We start from the raw sequence: 20,445 nt of genomic DNA on the forward strand, positions 1-20,445 counted from the left end.
GGCCAGAGAAACCTGAGCTGCTACTATGGGGAGGAGAAGGGGGAGGGGAAGCTCGTGGGGGGGATGGAGAAAAGTGCCGGGCCCCTTCCATGCTGTGGGCCCAGCCCCAGGTGCTCAGAGAGGGAGGACAGCTGCCACTCAGGCGATATAAATAATCCAATTTATTACTTTTATTGAGAACAGGAAGCCGCACACATGACAATACAAAGTCACCGTTCTCCCTGCAAGGAGCCACCACCATCCAGTGAGGAGGGTCCCTTCCACCCAAGAGCTCAGACCACTGTGCAGGCCAGTGACGGCCTGGAGGGGCCTGGCCCCCTCGCACCCCACCCGTGACTTCACGTGCCCTGCAGAGATTCAGCCATGGGTGTGAGCCACAGAGGAGGCCAATACGGAGGCCCGGAGGGAGACGCAGCCCTCCTTGTCAAGCTGGGAGTTGTCCTCTGAGGACCACCATGCCCAGTCCACCCCAGCTGGCCCTGGCAGGATCACCACACGCCCTGCAGGAGCAGCGGCCACTGCCACCACCATTGGCCCACGCTGGCTGGCCTGCTCTGGGACAGGCAGTGAGGTAGGAGCAGCAGCATCTTTGGCTAGAAGGACATCACCCGATGGCCATGCCCCAGAAAGGCTGGGGACAGCAGCACCATCCGCAGTGAGGAACAGGGCCTCCTAGCGCCCTTGCTAGCACCTACTCCCGAGACGCGAGGGGAACGCGGGACTCCCGGCTCATCGAGGGACTCACTTCTCCTGGAACTGGAGGAATCCGGGTTTGACCTGGGGCTTGGCGTTCTCTAGAGAAGTCGTTGCCAAGGGCGAGGCGGGCAGGTGAGGCACTGACGCTGGGATCTGAGGCATCTGGGGTATGGTGGAAGCCAGCTGCTTCCAGGCAAGCAGGGTGGGGGTGGAGGGCACGGAGGCTGGGCTGGGAGCGGGCCCCTCCAGAGAGGACACCGTGGCCGGGGTGACAGGAGGGACCGGAGGGGACGAGGGGGCCATGGGAGGTTTGGTCTCGGCAGCCGAGGCCGGGAAGGCAGCCTCTGCGTTTCCTTTTGCTGCTCCTCCCTCTGTCCGGAAGTGGAAGCTGTGAGAGGTAGAAGAGGGGGTCTCATGGGAGGCAGTGAAGACAGGTGTGGAGGGGCACGCATGTGACCCCATCACAGGCCTAGACCCCGGTGTCCGTCCCTACTCGTCTCCATCACTCAGCTCCGGAAGTCCCCTGTGACCCCACCAGGACAGAAGGACTGGAGGGCAAACTGCCACGTCCTCTGGTTCCAAACTTGGTCTCCTGGCTTGGGCCTAACAATGCCTTCCTACTTGTGCCCTTCCTCGGTCCCCAGCTCCTCCATGTGTGTGACAGCAGGCCCTGCCCCAGGAAGCCCCTTCCTTCCAGAACCTGCTCGGAGGTCTTAAAGGTAGGATTCTCAGTATTCACAGCAGGCTTCCCTGCGGGCTACGGCTGAGGGTGCCTATACGGTCGGAAAAGCCTTGGGAGCACTGCAGATCTGTTTTAAACGATTGCAAGTTCTGAGTTCCCTTATAAGTGGGCGGCTAGGCTCGAAGCCTTTTAACTCAATGGGATTTACAAATTCATGTCATTATGTTTAGGTCAAAGGTAACCTAGAGATGTAATATTGTGGCTTGGAAAGGCCTTCAGCTAGGGTTCCTGCTCCAGGTCACAGCTGAGTCTCTCCAGCTGGGCTCTGTGCCCCTCTGGCCTGCTCTGCAGGGAGCACGTGCTGGGACTGATGGCTGCCCTGGGGACGTGGGTGCAGCAGCAGCTGTTGCTCAGGGCCCCAGGAAGGGCCTGGACAGGGGCTCAGAGCCCCCGGCTGAGGGCTGCATGTGTGAAGGAGGATGGGAAGCCCACCCTTGCTGGGGTAGCATCTCCGAGAAGCCGGCTCAGCTTCTGTGGTCTAGCGGGAACGAACTGCTGTGCCAGCCCCAGCCCCACCCACCCCAGAGCCAGGCTGGGATCAGTGGGGCTCTGCGGAAATGGCCCCCAGCACCCTACTCACTTTGCGTGCTTGATGGCCCCGTCCAAGGTGCTGAAGAGTGCGCCGCATTCCTCCACCACGCAGTGGAAGTGGGCCTTGTGGAGGAAGTCACACTGGCCGTCACAGAAGTCCTTTGTACCAAACCTAGCCAGAGGAGCCAGCGTTGGAGGAGAGCCTGGGGCTCCAGGGCGGGTGTTGGGGGAGGATGGGTGGACGTGGCCAGCAGCCCCTCACCTGCGCAGGTACACCTTCCAGGGCTCTGCCAACTTCTCTTGAACCAGCGCCTTCACGGCCTTGCCTAGGAAGGGCGAGGGCTCCACAGCGGGGCTCCCCTCCGCTTCCGCCTTGATGTTCAGCAGGCTGCCCAGGCCAGGGCTGCCCTGAGACATCTGTGAGGACAGAGGCCGAGCATGGGGCTGGGGTAGCTTGGAACACAGACACGGCAGCCTGGGGAGCAACAGCCGAAGCTCTGGGCTGCTGGGACCCACCGAGCCCTCAGAGCCAGCAGAGAATGCGGCCCGCCTACTTGGCTCTGTCTATGGCAGGGCCCTCTCTGAACAGAGAGCCTGCAGCGCTGCCCCGACCCCAGGAGCTGCCAGGCCTCCTCAGGGCTCCTCCACATGAGCCTGTGCTGCGGGATCCATCACTCAAGCCGAGGCCGCGACTCAGGGTGCATGCTGCAGCCCATCTTTCCCCAGACTTCGCGGCTCCCTGGTTATTTTCCTGCCAGAAGGTTTTCAAAAGAAGCGCAGAAGGAGGAGGGATGGGGGAACCCCTACGAATTCCTTGAGAACAAGAGGAGGCCCACAAAGGAGAGAGAGAGAGGGAGGGAGGGAGGGAGGCTCACGGGCGAGACCCAGACAGGCTCGCTGCAGCGGCCGGGAGGGGGTCATTGCAAGGCTCCAAGGGAAGGGAGGGGGGTGTGGGGGCGGAGGCCAAAGGAAGGGGAAGGGGAAGGAGAGCAAGAGAGCAAGTGGCCAAGGAGTGGACACCACGGGCCAGCGAGGCTTCTTCCCCACCGAGTGCCCGGCTGGGGCCCTGCGGTGAGAGGTCCGGCCCAGGCCCGGCCCCTCCTCAGGGCAGTCACTTGTGTACAGTAACTGAATTAATCTTGCTGTAGTCAAATGTATCATGTGAAGGGGAAAAATATATTTGAGATGATGTATAATTTACAAAGACCCTGCATTATTTAAAATAAATATTCCGGAGCGACCTCTCCGGAAGGCGTCCGAGACCATTACTCAACCCGAAAAGTGGAAATTGATGTTTTGCTCCCACTTCAGTCCCCCTCCCCCATCCCCTTTTAAACAAACAAAAAATATATATAAAATAAATAAATAAAATTAATAACAAGGCACGAACGAAGTTGAAGGGCTCTGGAAAAGCTTTTGTAGCCCTCCATCTGAAGGGAAAAAAAGGTGTCAGAGGCTGGAATATATTTCTTCAGCCAGTTCATTAAATTAATTTGTAAGCAGTGGCTCTGAAATTATATCCGATGAAAAATGGCCTCAAAATTTAAATGGTACAAACTCATCTTATTAGAGGCAAAACATTAAAAAACAAACACATCCCCCCACCCCCCAGCACAGCTTTAATTTCTCTGGGTGGGGGAACGGGAGGCGTGTGATGGATGGCTCTTACCTTATTCATAAGCGAGGATAAAAGAGATGAATTTGCCGGGACTGCGTGGCCATTTGATTCATTACTAGAACACACAAACCAAGGGGCTTGAGCTCAGATGGCCGGGGCCTGGGCCCTGGGGCTCACCCTCCCTGCCCGACCCTGGGGCTCCAGCCGTGCCCGCTGCAACTGCCCGGGCAGGACCACCCCAGGGCTCCAGCTCCAAGGTGCGGTTCCCGGGGCTGGCTCCCACGGGGGGCCTCGCCTCACCTGGGCTCCTTCACAGTCAGGTCTAGACTGCGGTCCTGGGAGGCTTCGTGGGGGCCTGGGGCGCCGGTGCTCTCACCGGGTTCCGGCTTCACTTGGGCCGGGGGGAACCTGGCTGGGGTGACCTGCTGCCCGCTTCCTGCAGGGGAGGGGAGGGAAGATGCGTCAGAGGGGCTGAAGGCCTGGCCCGGGCACAGACAGCTGTGCCCCCTGGAGGGAGGGCAATGGGCTGGGTGGGCCCCGGCTGCTGGTCAGCGCTTCTCCCGCTGACGTGATCGCTCGCGACGCTTGCTCCTGTGTGGCAATTCTTCAAGTGATAATTATTGCAAAATTATGTCAAAGTTGTCCTGGCTCAGGGCCTCCTGGAGGAGAAGGGCGGGAGGCTGGGGAGGGGGCTGGGGTGGGGGCGGGAGCCCTTCATTTTCTCCACCAACTGTCACAGTCGATTTGTGGGGCTGCCGCTTACGCTTTTATTAAAGACTCTGTTAATGCTGAGGGAAAGTGGCAGATCTGGACTGGGAGGGCCCCTCTGTGGTCCCCAGCCCGTGGTTGCCGGGGTGACGGCCCCCGCACGGAGCATGCCCGGGAAGGACCTCTGCTGTGTCAGGGCGATGGGGCCGATGGCCAATCAGAGCGGCCACACCGTGTGACCTCGCAGTCAAGCTATCCGGGGCAGGGACACGAGGCCAGGCTGGGCCGAGCTGGGTCAGGAAGGGAGCTGGGCGGGTGAGGCCGCAGGAGGCCAGCAGAGCAGGGGTAAAAGAAGTTGCTGACAGGGCTGTCCAGTGAGCCTTCCCCTACAATCCCCCAGTGACGGAAATATTAATTTGCCCCAAGGTGCTGTAGCTGACAGAGAGCTGCTTCAGAGACAGCAAGTGGCATTTTATTAAAAAATAAAATGGCCCCCTCCCCTGTGCTTGACCTCTCTTTTGGGAGAAGGAGACTTTTCTAATGAAAACAAAGTACTTGACAGTCTGGCCACCGAGCCCAGGTGGCCCCGGAATGGGCCCTGCCCCATCCATCAGGCACCTGGATGGAGGGGCGTGGCCAGCGAGGCCCCACTCATGCCTGGACCAGGAGGCGGTCCCTCCGTGCGGCGCCGGGCATGAGCGCCCTATTGGGCCTGTGAGAGTTTTCAGACCTCAGGACTCCACATTCCAGCAGCTCTCCAAAGTCACCTGCCCACGGTCCCAGGAAAACATGGCCCAGCTCCCCTGCCAAGCACTGGCAGCCTCTGCAAGGTGTGGGCAGAGCCCTGGATTGGGCCACAGGGACCCTCAGTCTTGGCTGGTTCTGAGAGGGTTTCAAATGGGAACAGGGCATCTAGGCCCAGGAGTCCCACTCCTGCGGGCAGCGCCTTGGTTCACCACTTCCTAACCATGTGCCCAGGACAGACCATCCCTGTCTGCTGGCTCCACGGTGTGGGGCTCTGTCTGGCGTCCTGCCTGCTGTGTCCCCAGCACCCGGCTTGGAGCCTGGCTCTCAGCAAGCATCAGTGGTTGTTGAATGAATAAGGGAAATGAGCCACATCCCAGATGTGAACTGAACTCTCCTCAAGGATTCAACAAATAGGAACTACCCAGAGCAGGGAAACTGGGAGAAGAGTGAGGTAAACAGAAAATACCCCCACCCCAATCCAGAGAAAAATAGAGGGAAATTTTTTTTAAATGGAAAATTTATGAAATTATAGGGAGGCAGGAAAGAGAACTGTGCCCCTCAGTGAACCAGCGTGAAGAAGGAAGATGCAACTCCAGGGCTCTGGCCCTTTTCTGTCTGACATGGCTGTCCCTGGCCAACTGTGGCCGTTTAAAGTGACAATCCCGCTTCCCAATCACAGACCCAGCTTCAAGCACCAACAACCACACGTGGCCAGTGGCTGCCAAGTCAGACAGTGCAGAATAGAAGGCTTCCAATGCCTGGAAAGTCCCACTGGGATGGCACTCAGGGAGGAGGGAGCCTGGGAAGGGCTTCCCTGGGCCTGGAGGTGTCCAGGTGTGAGGTGCAGCCCCCCTACTGATGGGCTGGACACTGGCCCCCCTCCAGGTCAGCTGGAGGAAACGCTCGGCACGCCAGGGGTCCTGGGCCTGCTCTCATCAGGGTGGACTTGGGATGTGGGAGGGTGAGCAGACAGGGAGGGGGGACCTGTAGTGGCCCCAGGGATGCGGGGCAGCTGAGGAGGCAGGGACCATCGCCCCCAGCTCACAGATGGGGAAACAGAAGCATGGCCCCCCTACTATGGGGAGCCAGAACCAGGGGCCCCACATAGAAACCAACGGGATGGGGGCAAAGGCCAGGCAAAGAGGGGGTGCTGGCAGGCAGGGGTCACACGGACACTTTTTCCAAACACCCACTGACTCTGCTCTGCAGCCTGAGGCCAGGTGGCCACCCCAGTCCAGAAGGTGCCTGCTTTCTGGGCAGGACCCAGTCTGCTCACCTGGGTCAAAGGTGGCAGAGGGCTTGAGGGCAGCTGCAGCCAGCCTGGCCATCATGGGCGAGATGAGGCCCTTGCTTGCGGAGATCCGCTCCATGATGGAGGCGGGCGGCGCTGGGACAGAGGCGGCAGCCGCGGGGGCCGAGTCTCCAGCTCCCGAGGCGATCAGCGTGGGCGTTTCAGGAGTGGCTGAGGCTGCTGCCCCAGACGACACGGCACCCAGGAGGCTGGGGGTGCCCACGGGCAGGGAGGTGCTCCCACGGCCAGCCAGGATGGGGAAGTAGGGCGTGGGGGTGGGCAGGCCCGAGTTGGAGAGGGCCAGGGCCAGGGGGATCGAGCCGGCCAGGCCCTGGGGCAGCAGCCCCGAGACCTTGCTGTTGGGAGGTTTGGTGGCGCTGGGCCCAGCCTCGGGGGCGGCAGTGGCGGCAGCCAGGGACGCAGAGGACTGCTGGCTGGTAGGGGAGGCGCTCAGGCTGGAGTTCTTGCTGCTCAGGGCGGAGAAGTCGACAAGGTCGTCGTTGCTGGACTCCTCGTGCTCCGTGTCCTTGGCGCCCAGCAGCGAGGGCGGGAGCCCCAGCGCGCCCGAGGAGCGGATGTGCCGGCGCTCATGCTTGCGCTTATGAGAGGTCATCTGGCTGGTGGAGGTGAAGGTGAAGCCGCAGCCGGCGCGGATGCAGTGGAAGTGGTTGGTAGCCTTGCTGTACACGCAGCCCTCGTACTTGCACTCCTCGTACTTGTAGAACTTCTTGAAGCCGTCCTTGGCGTAGGCATCGTCCTTGATGTGGTAGCTCTTGTGCTTCTCAATATCACACTTGTTCTTGAAAGTGAATGTGCAGCCGGGACGCCTGGATGGGACATTGGGAGCCTGTCATGGGACCCAGAGGAGGCCCCGCCCTGCTGCCACCATGGCCCTGGGAGGGACAGTCCCCCAGGTGGAAGACCCAGGCTGGACACCAAGGCAGGGGCCTGAGCTGTCCCACGAGCCTGGGTCCTTGCCTTCCCTCCCCGCTTCTGCCCAGGAAGGCCCCCGCCAGGCTCCCGCTTACCTGCAGTGGAAGTGCGTGGTCTTCTGTCCGTAGAACTGGCAGTCGGCTGTGCCACAGTCCTCGGTGGCTCGGAAGCGCTGGAAGCCGTCGTTAATGAGCTGGGTATTCTTCTTGTGGAAGTTCTCGTGGGTCATCACGTCGGACGTGCTTGTGTACACCTTGTTACAGCCCACCTGCACAGGATGGGATGGCAGTCAGGCGAACGGAGGCCAGGCGCTCCCGGGCCGAGGTCGACACCACTGTGTGTGGCTGGGGCCACTGACTTCCCTGCTCAGGGAAGCTTTGGCACCTCTGACTTCAAACTGGAGGCCTCGGGATGTCGATGTAGGAAGCAGAGTAGAAAGCCTCCAACACCCCTCAGGTCTCCACGGAGGGACCAAGTGCTGCTGGGGCCTGGCTCCGTCTGTGCTGAGGGTCAGGGCATCTCCGGAAACCCAGGGCACTTTTTGGTCCAGGGGAGGGAGCTGCATTCTGCAGGAGTTGGATTTTGAGTCCCAATCCATGGCCCTACCTCTAAAACCCTCAGTGGGTGGACAGGGGCTGGACCCTGGAGGTCACCTTTAGCCCAGGGATTTGCTTAGTGGACAGTCCCTGGGCACGGGGCCCTCCCACCCCACCCCAGCCGGGCCAGGAAGGCAACGTTGCCATATTGAGTAAAAACCCGTGGAATCTGAACACTCTCGTAGGCTGGGCCGTGCCAGTGTCTGCACCATCTCAGAGCCCAGAGAGTGGCCCCCCTCTCCTCGTGGCCCAGGTTGTTCACAGAGGCCATAACAATCCCTGACAAATACCGGGGGAGGCACAGGCTGCTATGTGCAACCCAAAGTCGCTCCTCCTGGCCCTGACACCTTGAAAAAGCCCAGACTCTGCGTGGCATTAAAACAAAGAATTAAACAAAAACCTCCTCAGGAATCATTTGCAATGCTGCTCTTGGTGTTAAAGCCTGAAAAATGTCCGTCTATATAAACAGCTCACTGAATTTCATCCACACCAAGTATGGCCATGGGGAAGGCCCCACCCTGGCCCACCAGACGCTGCCCAAGCCTGAACCCCCAGGACCCTCCTGGCTCGCTGGCCATCCCTGTGCTGGGCCAGGGGAAAGAGAGGCTCCCGATCAACTGAGGCCCCTGCCCATGGGGCAGCCCTGCCTCTGGGAGTCAGGGGCTCAGAGCTGGGAGGGCCTGGGCGGGTCCTGCAGCTGCCTGGCGGGCCCGGGTGTGGGAGGCACCTGCATGCAGTGATAGTGGGTGCTCTTCCCGTTGAGGTGGCAGCCGTGGTAGTAGACGCTGCAGTCGTCCAGCGGGCTGAAGCGCATGAAGCCGTGCTGCAGGGAGTTGTCACGCTTCTTGTGCATGTTGTAGTGGCGGATCACGTCCTGCTTACTCGTGAACCTCTGCCAGGAGACAGCGCCGCGTGGGCAGGAGCCTGAGCTCCCCCTCCGCCCTTCCTCCCGTATGCCAAGAGCACCTGGGCCAGGTGCTGGCCTCAGGTCTCCCTAGAAAGAACCCTGCTTGGGGTCAAGGCAGCCCAGATTGTCCAAGGCCAGTGGCAGGCACACCAGCCCTTGGAGGGAACCATCCCAAAGGTTCTAGGACCATAGATTCTTCCCCGATGCTCCCCTAGGTCCCCAGTGGCCATCCCCAGGAGCACAGACGATGCATTGGGCCAGGCCTTGAGGGCAGGGGCTCTGATGCTGACAGCTCATCCCGCCCAGTGCACCTCTGGACTAAGGCAGGCTGGGATCCCTGGCAAGCCAGAGGGAGCCACCCCACACAGGCTGCCCCGACTCTCCCCCCACTCACCAGCCCCGCGCTCACCGGCGGGCAGCCTTGGGCACAGTGGCACTCTGGCTGAACCTCAATTTTATCATCTTTAAGATGGGGCAGTAATGCTAACCTTCTAAGGCCACTGCAAAGAGTCAATTAGGCAAGGCTCATAGGCTGGCTGGCATGGCCCTGGACACGTGGGAGGCTCTCAGTGAAAGGGAACTGGAATGATCACCACTGGGAGGTCACTGGCCCCCAATGGTAGGAGCTGCTCTGTCGGCAGGAATCAGGGAATGTGGGCAGGCTGGTGGTTTTGCAGGCCCTCTGCCTGCTCAAGTCAAGTTTGGGTGGTGCGACTAGAACTAATCCCCCCACCCCGACTGCTGTCCCCCTCTGCAGACTTCTAAGTGCCTCCATGCTGTGCTGGGCGGGGGCGGGGGTGGTGGTGGCGGGGAGGCGGAGCCCATCTGGCTGTGGCCGTACCTGGTAGTTACACTCAGGGTCAAGGCAGTGGTAGTGCTCGCGGTACTGGTAGGCACAGTGGATGTGGCCACAGTGCTGGCTGCCCGAGAACCTGGAGGGAGGAGGGGTGGGGTCAGGGCCCTGCTGTGGGTGACAGTCTCAGCCCCAGCCCCGGCCCCAGCCCCAGGGAGGACTCTTCGGGCCCTGTATGGGATGCGGAGGGGAGGTGAAGTTGCAGAGGCCCAGGCAAGTGACTGGGCCTGGCGGGAATCCCAGGCCCATTGAGGCAAAGAGGCCTGGCCCCAAGAAGGGGGCAGGACAACACTGAGGTGGCCAAAAGTCAAAGTGGGGGGAGACAGATGGGGCCCGAGCCCTGGGATGGAAGGGAAGGCAGGCGCCCCCTCGGCTGCCCACCTGTCTCTTCTGCAGGGGCTGCCTGCCCCACTCCCAGCCCGCCCAGCTCTGGCCAGGTGCAGAGACCCTGGCTGGGCCAGCCCGGGCTCTGATGCTGAGAGGTGTTAAAGGGCTCTCTCTGTCCCAGGCTTTTCCTGACACTTGAAACAGTGCAGAGTTATGAATTTTTAAAGCACAGCATCTGTTTGGCTTCCTGCAGCAAGGAGCTCACTCTCCAGCCGCCGCCACCACCACCAGGAGCCTGTGCTGCCTCCCAGGAAACCCGTCCTCCTCCAGGCCCCAGGGCCGCTGGGATGTGCCTCCCACAGCCATGGTGACGGCCAGCCGTGGGGAGGCCACTCTGGATAGGCCACACTATGACGACTGTAGAGAACGGGGTGACTCAGCCCGCCTGTACCCCTCCAAGAGTGATGTGAGATTGCAGGAGATGCAGAGAGAAACCTCATACTGTAATGGGAAAACCACGTGCAAACAGATATTTAGGCTGAAGTGGCCAAAAGGGCCATCTGCGGAGGCACTAATAATAATGGTAATAATAATACCACAGAGGAGACAGCACGGGGCAGAGCTGAAGACAGAGTGGGACAGGGGGGCGGAGACAGTGGGATGGGGGTGGGCAGAGACAGAGCAGGACAGGGGAGCAGAGACAGAGCCGGACATGGAGTCGGAGAGACAGAGCGGGTGGGAGGAACCTGGAAGATCTGTGGACAGACAGGCGCCGGCCGCTGTGTGCTGCCCCATCAGAGGGCAGGCGGTGGGGGGTGGGGTGGGGGCGGGGGTGTGATTTGTGTGATTTCGGGGAATCTGTTGAGGCGAAGGCTCTTCACTGCCAATCCCACTGCCTTTGGGATGGAAAGAGGTTGGTGTGGAGTCAGGTGGTATCAGAGCCTCACTGGGGAAGTGCATTGGGCTGTGTCAGAGAGGATGACAGCCCACACCTTCTCTCTCTCTCTCTCTCTTTTTTTTTTTTTTTAAAAAGAGATAGGGTCTCACTCTGTTGCCCAGGATGATCTCAAACTCCTGGCCTCAAGTGATCCTCCCATCTTGGCCTCCCACAGTGCTGGGATTACAGGCATGAGCCACTGCACCCGGCCTGCCTCTACCTTCCCAACCCTGACAGTTTCACGGTGGCCTGCACCCTACGCAAGGCTCTGTGTGACAGCAGGACCCAGGCAAGCTGGGGGAGCTGCACTCACCTGTGGCTAGGCCCTGCGTCGGGACCCCAGCCCTACCTGGGGGCACAGGCTGCTGAGGGAATGTGTGGCTGGGACTACACAGAGCGGACGGAGGCTCTGAGACGGGTGTGCAGGGCAGCCCTCGGTGCGGTGGAGGGACTGAAGTGGATGGGGATGGGAGGAGGCAGCTACCTTGGCCCTAGAGGTCAGATGTCAAACGAATGGCCTCAGAGTGCCCGGTCAGTCCTGGCCCCCCACCTTCTCTCCACGGCAGGCTCCTCCCCAGGGGCCTACCTGGCAATATATTTCTGGTAAATGTTTACATCTTCAGTGACGGCTGGTTTATCTGTGGGCAGTCCGTTCCTGGCGAGAGACACACAGGGCACAGCCGGTAAGCAGATGGGGCAGCCTCGTGTCACAGGGGCATCTGGTGGGCAGCCCCTGCCCTGAGGCCCCCGCCCCTCTGCTCCGCTCTGCAGTGTCCGAGGCACCCAGGGTGGGACTGAGGACACCCCTGGCAGAAGCTGGCCAGAGGTTCAACGAGCCCAACTCTGGGAGGGCAGTGCCATCTCGTGCAGGTGGGGCTGGAGCCCCCCTTGGGCACGGGCTGGCAAGCCACAGAAGCCCGGGCTTGGCACCTGGCATTCAGGGAGCATCAGGAGGCCGCTGGCTGAGGGGCACCAGGCCTCCCAACAGGGAGGGATTCAGGGTGGGGGCAGGCAGCTGGGCAGGGGAAGTGCATCCTTCCCCAGGCAGCAGGTGCCACCTCGATCTGCTCCAACGCATGCAGCCCCTGGGGTCCAGGAGCCTCCCCAGGGTACAGGAGGAGCTCTGGGGAAGGGTCTCGCTCAGCCCCACACCATCCACCATTTGACTACCCAGGCCATTCCCCTGCCCATGGGTTCAGGCTGTAAGGGTGTATGCACCTCACCCCGGTCACTACCCGTGCTTCCTGCCTCCCCCAGGGCCTAGGCTCTGAGTCCAGGAGCCAGGGCCACCAGCATGGACCCAGCATCCCCAGCCAGGGTGGTGCTTTCTCAGCCAACCACAGGCCTGCATTCAGCGCTCACGGCAGCAGGTAGAGAAAGCCCGTCATGGGCAGATGGGGGTGGCCGCAGTCCTGGTGTGCATGCTAGCAAAAGGCAGAGCACACTGGTGCCTGGGAGTGTGGGCGTGTGTGGGGGGCGTGTGTGTGGGGCGTGTGTGTGGGGTGTGTGCGAGGTGCACGTGCAGGTCCAGGAGCAGGGCAGGGTGCTGCAGGAGGGCTCACGCATGGTTCTGTAGGTGCAAGAGTGAACGTGAGCGCGGCGCGCACCTGTGTGTGTGGAAGCGCATGGATGGGAGCCTGAGTGTGCATGCGCCTGGATGCACAGTGGATGTGTGTAAGGTGTGAGTGGCAGGTGTGTCCTCAAGCACGGGCAACCCCGGTGAGGAAGGAGGCCTCCTGTCTAGTCTGGCTCCCGGCTCTGGGTATTGTGGGGTGGGGAGCGCCTTACTTGACAGTGGAGACGGTCCCCGTGGTGATGGAGTCTGTTTTGGAGAAGGTTGACTTCAGGTACTCGGGAGTGTTGAAGGACAGGGAGGCAGGAGGCTCTGGCCCTGGCCCGGGGGCGGTGGGGGCACTGGGCACGCTGGCGAGGGGTGCGGGAGCCAGGCTGGGGGTGGGCGGAACCTTGGCGGGGCCTGGCTTCTGGATGCCCCGGACGTCGTACTTGGAGGGGCGCCCCACCTTGCCCGTCTTGAAGGCGATGGCCCCGCCCATGTCGGGGCTGCCCTCCCCGGGTTTGAAGAGGTGCAGGTACTTGACATTCTCCAGGTCGTACTTGGATGGCTTCTTGTAGGTGCTCCCGTTCTGGGGCCGCAGATTCTCACCGGTCTTCAGTTTTTGGATGAAGAAGTCATACTTGGAGGCCCGGGCCACCAGGTTCTGCATCTGGACGCTGCTGTGCGACGGCAGGGGCAGGATGGTGGCCTTGGTCTCCAGGTGGGCTGTGCTGCTGGGCAGCCGCAGGCCGGGCAGGGGGCCCACCACCTCCTTGCCCACTCGCTCCTCGGTCTTGGTGCTGGGGGTCGGCCAGGAGAGCTGCTCTCCAGCCTTCAGCTTGCGGATGTACTCCTCATACTTAGAGAACCGCGCCCGCTTGCTGAGGGTATCCTCGGAGGTGGGCAGCATGGAGGAGGTGGCTGCCTCCAGGGTGGAGCCTGCGTGCAGCTTCTCGAAGCTGATCTTCCTGGCCAGCTCGTCCCGCGTGTTCTGGTCGTCGTAGCCAAACATGCCGAGGAACTCGGTCATGGTGGAGGCCGCGTAGTCCCGCAGCGAGGAGGCCTCTCCTGCAGAGGAGGATGGGGGCACATCACCTCTGGGAGGGAGTGGGAGGGACAGGAGGTCCCCCCACCGGGGGCCCCCACCCATAGAGGGAGGGGGTCAGTGTGGGGAGGGGCGGAGCAGGACATGATCTATGGACGTTTGGCTCACTTGTTAGGTTTTACGACTCTTAAATTAATTTGTTTTAAAAAAAGTAATTAATACTGGGGTAAAATAAAACGAGTTCATCAATGCCAGGAAAATCAATTTCCTAAATGTTCTGGCCGATGGCTTTTCAGTACATTAAACAAAGTTTCATAAATGTCTCCGCTCTCTTGCCTTGGCCTAATATGAAAGAGAAGTCATTTTACTGGAAGTAAGGCCAGATCCCAACCTGCCTCCCAGGACAGGGAGCGGCAAGAACCGGGGACAGGTAGGGACGTGGGCCAGTGGGCAGTTGAGTGGGAGCCCACGGGTGAGGAAGATGCTCTGGCCGGGGTCAGGGTGGGCCTGGCTGGAGGACCTCCCTTAACCCCACAAATGGACCCCCTGGGCAGATGAAGGGTCCACTCCAAGCCTTCCTAGGACCTGGCCTCTTGGCCTCCCCACACCTTCCCAGGTGCTGAGGGTCCCTGACAACACAGCTCAGCCAGGGGCACAGGTGTGTGGATGTGCCCCTGGCCTGTGACATAGGACCTGGACACGTCCTCCAAGCCCCTGGCCTCCTCCAGTCACTTGCAATCACACAAGGCTGGGCCACCCGGGGAGGGCAGGAGTCTGGGCAGGCCTGAGTGCAGCCTCCCCACTGTGGCCACCCCTGGGCACACCAGGAAGCCTGGAGCCACCTCCCCACAGTGACATGCACACACACTCTCACACATCAACACACACGCACATACACAAACCCACACACAGTCACATGCACACAATCACATACAACACACACATGCATTCTCACACACACCTACACGGTCACATGCACTCACACACAACACACACATGCATTCTCATACTCTCACCCAGTCACATGCACTCACAACACACACATGCATTCTCATACACCCACAAAGTCACATTCACACAATCACATACAACACACATGCATTCTCACACACCCAGTCATATTCACACAATCACATACAACACACACATGCATTCTCATACACACCCAGTCACATTCACACAATCACATACAACACACACATGCATTCTCACACACACCCACACGGTCACATTCACACAATCACATACAACACACACACACATTCTCACACACACCTACACGGTCACATGCACTCACACAGCACACACATGCATTCTCATACTCTCACCCACACAGTCACATGCACTCACAACACACACATGCATTCTCACACACACACAAAGTCACATTCAAACAATCACATACAACACACACATGCATTCTCGCACACCTGCACAGTCATATTCACACAATCACATACAACACACACGTGCATTCTCACACACACCCAGTCACATTCACACAACCACATACAACACACACATGCATTCTCACACACGCCCAGTCACATTCACACAATCACATACAACACACACATGCATTCTCAGACACACACCCACACGGTCACATTCACACAATCACATACAACACACACATGCATTCTCACATACACCTACACGGTCACATGCCCTCACACACAGCACACACATGCATTCTCATACTCTCACCCACAGCGTCACATGCACTCACAACACACACATACATTCTGACACACATGCCCACAGTCACATGTACACAATCACATGCAACACACACGTGCATTCTCATACACTCTTACAGTCACATGCAATCACATACAACACACATATGCATTCTCATACACTCACACACCCACACACAGTCACATGCACTCACACGCCATCACATACACACTCACATAAACCCAGTTAATTACATGCACACAATCACATACAACGCACACATGTATTCTCATACGCTCTCACACACCCATATTCTCACAATCACCTACAACACACACATGCATTCTCACACACACCCCTACACAGTTACATGCACACAATCACATACAACACACACATGCATTCTCATACACTCACACACCTACACACAGTCACAACACATACATGCATTCTCATATATACACTCTCATATCCCCACACAGTCACGTGCAATCACATAAAACACACACATACATTGGCACCCACCCACCCCCACACACAGTCACATGCTCACAATCACATACAACACACATGTGCATTCTCATACTCTCACACCCACCCACCCAGTCACATGCAATCACATACAACACACACATGCCTTATCACACACTCTCACCCGCACATACACACAGTCACATGCACACACATGCCATCACATACATAAACCTACACACGGTCACATGCACGCAATCACACACAACACACATGCAATCACACACACTCTACACACCCAGTCATGCGCTCACAATCACACACACACACGCAATCACACTCACATACACCCACAGTCACATAAAACTCATATACTTGCTCACTCCCACACAGTCACATGCAGACTCTCACATAAAACACACATACCCAGACACGACACACACACTCATACAGACTCACACACAGACACCACACACTCACACACCTCACACACTCTTGCACTCACTCGGGCTCACCAGCTCCCATCCCTAGCAGCCTTCCCACCTCTGCAGACACAGGTACACAACCCCCCGAACCCCTGACCTGGGTCTCTCGGAATGAGGGAGAAGGCGGTCAGTCCCAGGCTAATTCTGAGCTGTTCTTGTGGACCCGCCTCTTCTGCACATGCCCCACCCCATGGCCGAGGCGTGACCCCAGTGCACACGCACACCTGCCTCTTCACTGCCTGCATGCTACATGCCTCCCGTGTGCCATGCCCTGCATCGGGGTTAGGTGCACCCACGAGACCGAGACCTGCATGGCCCCCGGGGGACACCATGTTCTCTCTGCTGGTGTGCAAGCCAGCCACGTGGGCACACTCGTGGCAGCAGGACCCCAGGCTGACTACACAGCCAAGGGAAGGCGTGGCTGGGGGGTCTCCTCCCAGGCGAACCTGCCAGGCCTGGGATCCTCAGAGATACCTGGGATGGGGCTCTAAAGGGGCAGGACTGGGCCTGGGGAGGTGAGGACACCTGGCGGGATGTGGAAGGAGAGGCTGTGGGCTCCGGGGAGGGCCTGGGACCCGGTTAGGGGAGGAGAGGACAGCCATAGGCAGCCACCTGGCACCCAGGGTGCACGGAGGGACTCAAGAAACCAACAGACAGCTGTTCCCCTGGGGCGGGGCTGGCGGGTCAGCCGCTGTCCTGGCCTCAAGCTACACAGGGTTAGGGGCCCAGCTCGGGAGGAGTGGGCTCTGGCTGTTGGATTCAGTGGCTCAGGGACCAGGGAAAGGGGCTAAAAATAGCTGGAGGCAGCTGAGCCCTCGCTATATATGGCAGAGAAACAGAGGCTTTGAAGGGCAGGCAGCTTGCACAGGGAGGGGACCAGGCAGGGGTCCCTGAGGGGGCCCACAGGCCTGCATGGCCAAGCCCAGGGCCCAGAGACGGTGGCCTGGAGGCCAAGCCCACAGAGGCAGCCGAGGCTCTGCTGTCTGTCTCCTCCAGTGCTCAGCGCTGAGCAGGCAGTCCCAGTGTCGGGGCTGAGGGGGCGAGGCCTGGGTCCCTGAGGCCATTGGCAGTTCCAGGCCCGCCTCTGCCAGTCCCGCTCTCCGCTCTCCACTCCCCTGGAGGAAGGAGGCAGGGGCTGAGGCCCACTCCGCTCCCCGTCAGCTGCAGGCAGAGCTGGCCTGGGTGGGGGTGTGGAGGGGACGGTGGCCCTTGTCGCGTCCCTCTCCTCTCCTCTCCTCTCCTCAGGCCCAGCACAATCACCTTGTGTCTGGCAACGGCAAGGGCTTTTCCTATCAGAGGAAACTGAAGGTCACACTTTTCCTCATTGATCTTGCAATGTTTGTTAATTACTCTGTCACTGATGTGGCGAAGGATAATTAAACAGCTCTGTTTATATCTTATATGCATAATTATGTGGCTGCGCAGGGCTCCCCGCGCAGGGAGGAGATGCGCCCCTCGCTGCAGGGGAAGTGCTAGGGGAGCGGGCAGGGGAGGCGCAGGGCACCGGGCACAAGGCTGAGAAGGAGGCTGGGGCAGAGAGAAGGCCCAGACCTGGGGGCTGTGGTCCTGGCGACCCCCTTGCCTGCTGGAACCCCAGGCCCACCCTGCCCTGAGCAGAAGGTGAGCAAGGCTGCTCTGGATCCCCAGGACATGGAGACATCAGCAGAGCAGGGCCTCGGTGCCTCGTGGGAGAGAGGTCAGCCAGGGGACCGCGGCTGGGGCAGCTGGCTGTAAGAGGATATGCTGGCTGGGCTGGCAATCCGTGTGGCCCTGAGATGTCCTGCTGGGAGGGCCAGGGACAGCGGTGTAGGGAAGGAAGAGGAGGCCAAGGGGAGTGGCAGGAGAACAAAGCTTGTCCTGGGCTCCTCTGAGAAAGCTCCGTAAGTATCAGAATGCGCAGACAGCAGTCTCACAGGCTCATGCTGTTGACCACCGTGCCCCTCTTGTGCCAGGTACTGTGCCCGGTAAGCTCAGGCCTCATGGGTGTGTGTAAAGAGTCACCTACCCACCATCTGTCCAGCCATCTATCCCATCCGTCCATCTATCCACCCACCCATCTATCCCTCCCTCCCCCCCCCCCCCCCCACCTGTCCACCCCTCTGCCTGTGGTTTCTCGAAGACCCACTGTGTGGGGGGCAGCTCCAGCCCTTCCCTTCTCACCTGGGATGCCCCTCCCTGTCCTAGTCTCTCCCACTCCAGGAGTCCTCCCTGGGTGGGATGAGGGGCCGGTATTTAGAGCAGGAGTGAGGAGTCGGGTGTGCTCACCAGACACACTGCCCCTCCCCTGCTGGCCTCCCTTTGAAGGCCGGGCACCCACCTGAAGCCTGCTTGGTGCTGGGGCCACTGTCCTCCTTGGAGGCTGCCCCGTCCGAATCCTTCTCCTCCAGGGCAGCACCGTCCTTGGAGGGCTCCTCCGCGTGGTCTTCCTCATCGCTGCACCCCTGGGGCTGCACCATGTAGACACCCTCAGGAGGCAGCTCCAGGCCCTCGCGGGCAATCCGCCCCAACACAGGTGTGGGTGCTGGTTCCTCGCTGTACTCCCCGTTCACCCACTTCTCGATCACTGCCCGTCTCTTGTCTTCCTCGCTGCGGGGGGCCCGGACTGCCCCAGACTCAGGGCCACTGCGCTCTTGGTCCCGGGGCCGTGATGGGCTGCCCTCCGCGTGGGAGCCGGTGTCAGCTCGCTTCTCCACCACCACCTGGCGGCTCAGCTTGGCACAGATGGCGTTCAGCTTCAGGCCACCCTTGCGCTTGGGCGCCATGGCGGGCTTGCCTGCAGGCGGGTCCGTGCACCGGGTGCCCTCAGCTGCAGGGATGGAGGAGGGCACGGAGGTCAGAGGCGTGCAAGGCCAAGCACAACCCACCCTCCCGAACAGCCCTGCATCCCCTAAGCTGCAGGCCTCCCCCATCGGCCACAGTTCCATCAAACTGCCCTGAGACTGCCTGGCACATGTCTATCTCCCGCACTAGTCTCTGAGCTCCTTGGCCGTGCTTGAGAATCACTCTACTTTCTGAGCCTGGCAGAGTGCCTGGCACAGAGTAGGTAGTTCAAGAACTAGTCTGTAAATGAACAAATGAATGAATGACTCTCCAACTACAAGGGGCGCCCAGGTCCTGGAGGCATTTCCTAGGCTTGCTGGGCCCTGGGAGGGGGTGTGTCCTTTGACACACAAGGAAACTGAGGCCCAGGGAGGTTAAGGAGCCGGCTATGCAGTCAGGCTGTCAAGGGACAGCGTGGCATTGCTGGCGGCTGGCTCCAATTGGGAGCGTCCTGCCTCACCACACGTTCCCGGGGAGGAGTCACAGAGAGCCAGGGACCAGCTTGTGCCAGCCTCTTGCCTCACTGTCCCGGCAGCACTTGGCTGGCACCCTCCCACCTGAGCACGTCAACCCCTGGCGGCTCCTCTGCCAGGCCAGGTCCCTGGGCTCCACCTGACTCCAACCCTGCCCAGCAGAGAGCAGAGATCTCCTTTTCTCCCAGCCGCTCAGGACCCTCCCAAAGGCCTCCGTGTTCTTCAATCTCCCCCCGGCCTCAGGGTCTTCCCCAGCCCTTGCCAGCCCCCTCTTGGCCTCTCTGTCCATTTCCTGTTGCCACTCCCTTCCCCAAGCCTCAGTCAGAGCCGTCCAAGCAGAGTTCCTCATGGCCCTTCCTAGGGCCATTTGCCCCTGTCCTAGGACCTTGCTCCCCAGCCTCGGCCAGCCTCTGCAGCCCCGGAAGGCCTGGCCAGCCCACTTCCCAGCCCCCAGGAGCTCCAGCTGGCGCAGGGTGGGATCACTTAGATCCCTCACGGAACGCCCCGAAGCGCCGGTCACAGCACCTAATCCCCAAACGTGACAGCCTGACACACACAGCCGGAAGGAAGCCCTCACGAGGCGACTTGACAGCCAGCGACCTCCCTCGCGGCCGCATAGCCCAAACTCTGTCCCTGATAGGGCACCGAGGGTCCTGGGGGGCATACGGCAAGCCCACCCACCACACAGCCTGGGACCTGCCACAAAGGCTGGCGAGGGTGGACACACACATGCACAGACACGCGTGCACACACAGTGCAGCCACATGGAATTGTCTGTCTGTCCGTTCACTTAGTGAGCTCCTTCTGTAGGCCAGACCCTGTGGTGGGGCTTGGGGACAGGGCAGTGGCCACAGCAGCAGGGGCTCGGCTCACACTCGCTGTGTACAAAACAAAATGTGCCTCTCCATGGCCCTCACGGGAGGAATGGGTGTGTCAGAGTCTCCACATAGGTGGGAAGGCCGAGGGCAGGGCCCCCTGGCTCCATGCTCAGAAAAGGCTTCACTCTAATGTTCACCCCCTGCCAACTTTC

The 20,445-nt window shown here is 60.1% G+C and overlaps 2 protein-coding genes across 2 annotated transcripts in view; one reads left to right on the forward strand and one right to left on the reverse strand.

Moving 5' to 3' along the window:
- The window catches only part of SRM (spermidine synthase), a 292,467-nt gene that overhangs the window by 86,116 nt on the left and 185,906 nt on the right, over positions 1 to 20,445 (forward strand). The gene's annotated exons all lie outside the window — the stretch shown is intronic.
- CASZ1 (castor zinc finger 1) lies at positions 563 to 18,925 on the reverse strand. Its single transcript, XM_032758899.2, has 12 exons — positions 18,440 to 18,925; positions 12,675 to 13,509; positions 11,473 to 11,541; positions 9,611 to 9,701; positions 8,590 to 8,754; positions 7,362 to 7,534; positions 6,319 to 7,160; positions 3,888 to 4,023; positions 3,639 to 3,702; positions 2,232 to 2,386; positions 2,019 to 2,141; positions 563 to 1,084 (listed from the first exon to the last, which is right to left on the reverse strand). Exons 1-12 carry the CDS (start codon positions 18,882 to 18,884, stop codon positions 742 to 744), a joined length of 3,441 nt encoding a protein of 1,146 aa, XP_032614790.1. The 5' UTR covers positions 18,885 to 18,925; the 3' UTR covers positions 563 to 741.

The sequence above is a fragment of the Hylobates moloch genome, unplaced genomic scaffold (genome assembly GCF_009828535.3).
Source record: "Hylobates moloch isolate HMO894 unplaced genomic scaffold, HMol_V3 SCAFFOLD_9, whole genome shotgun sequence".
Lineage (NCBI taxonomy): Eukaryota > Metazoa > Chordata > Mammalia > Primates > Hylobatidae > Hylobates > Hylobates moloch.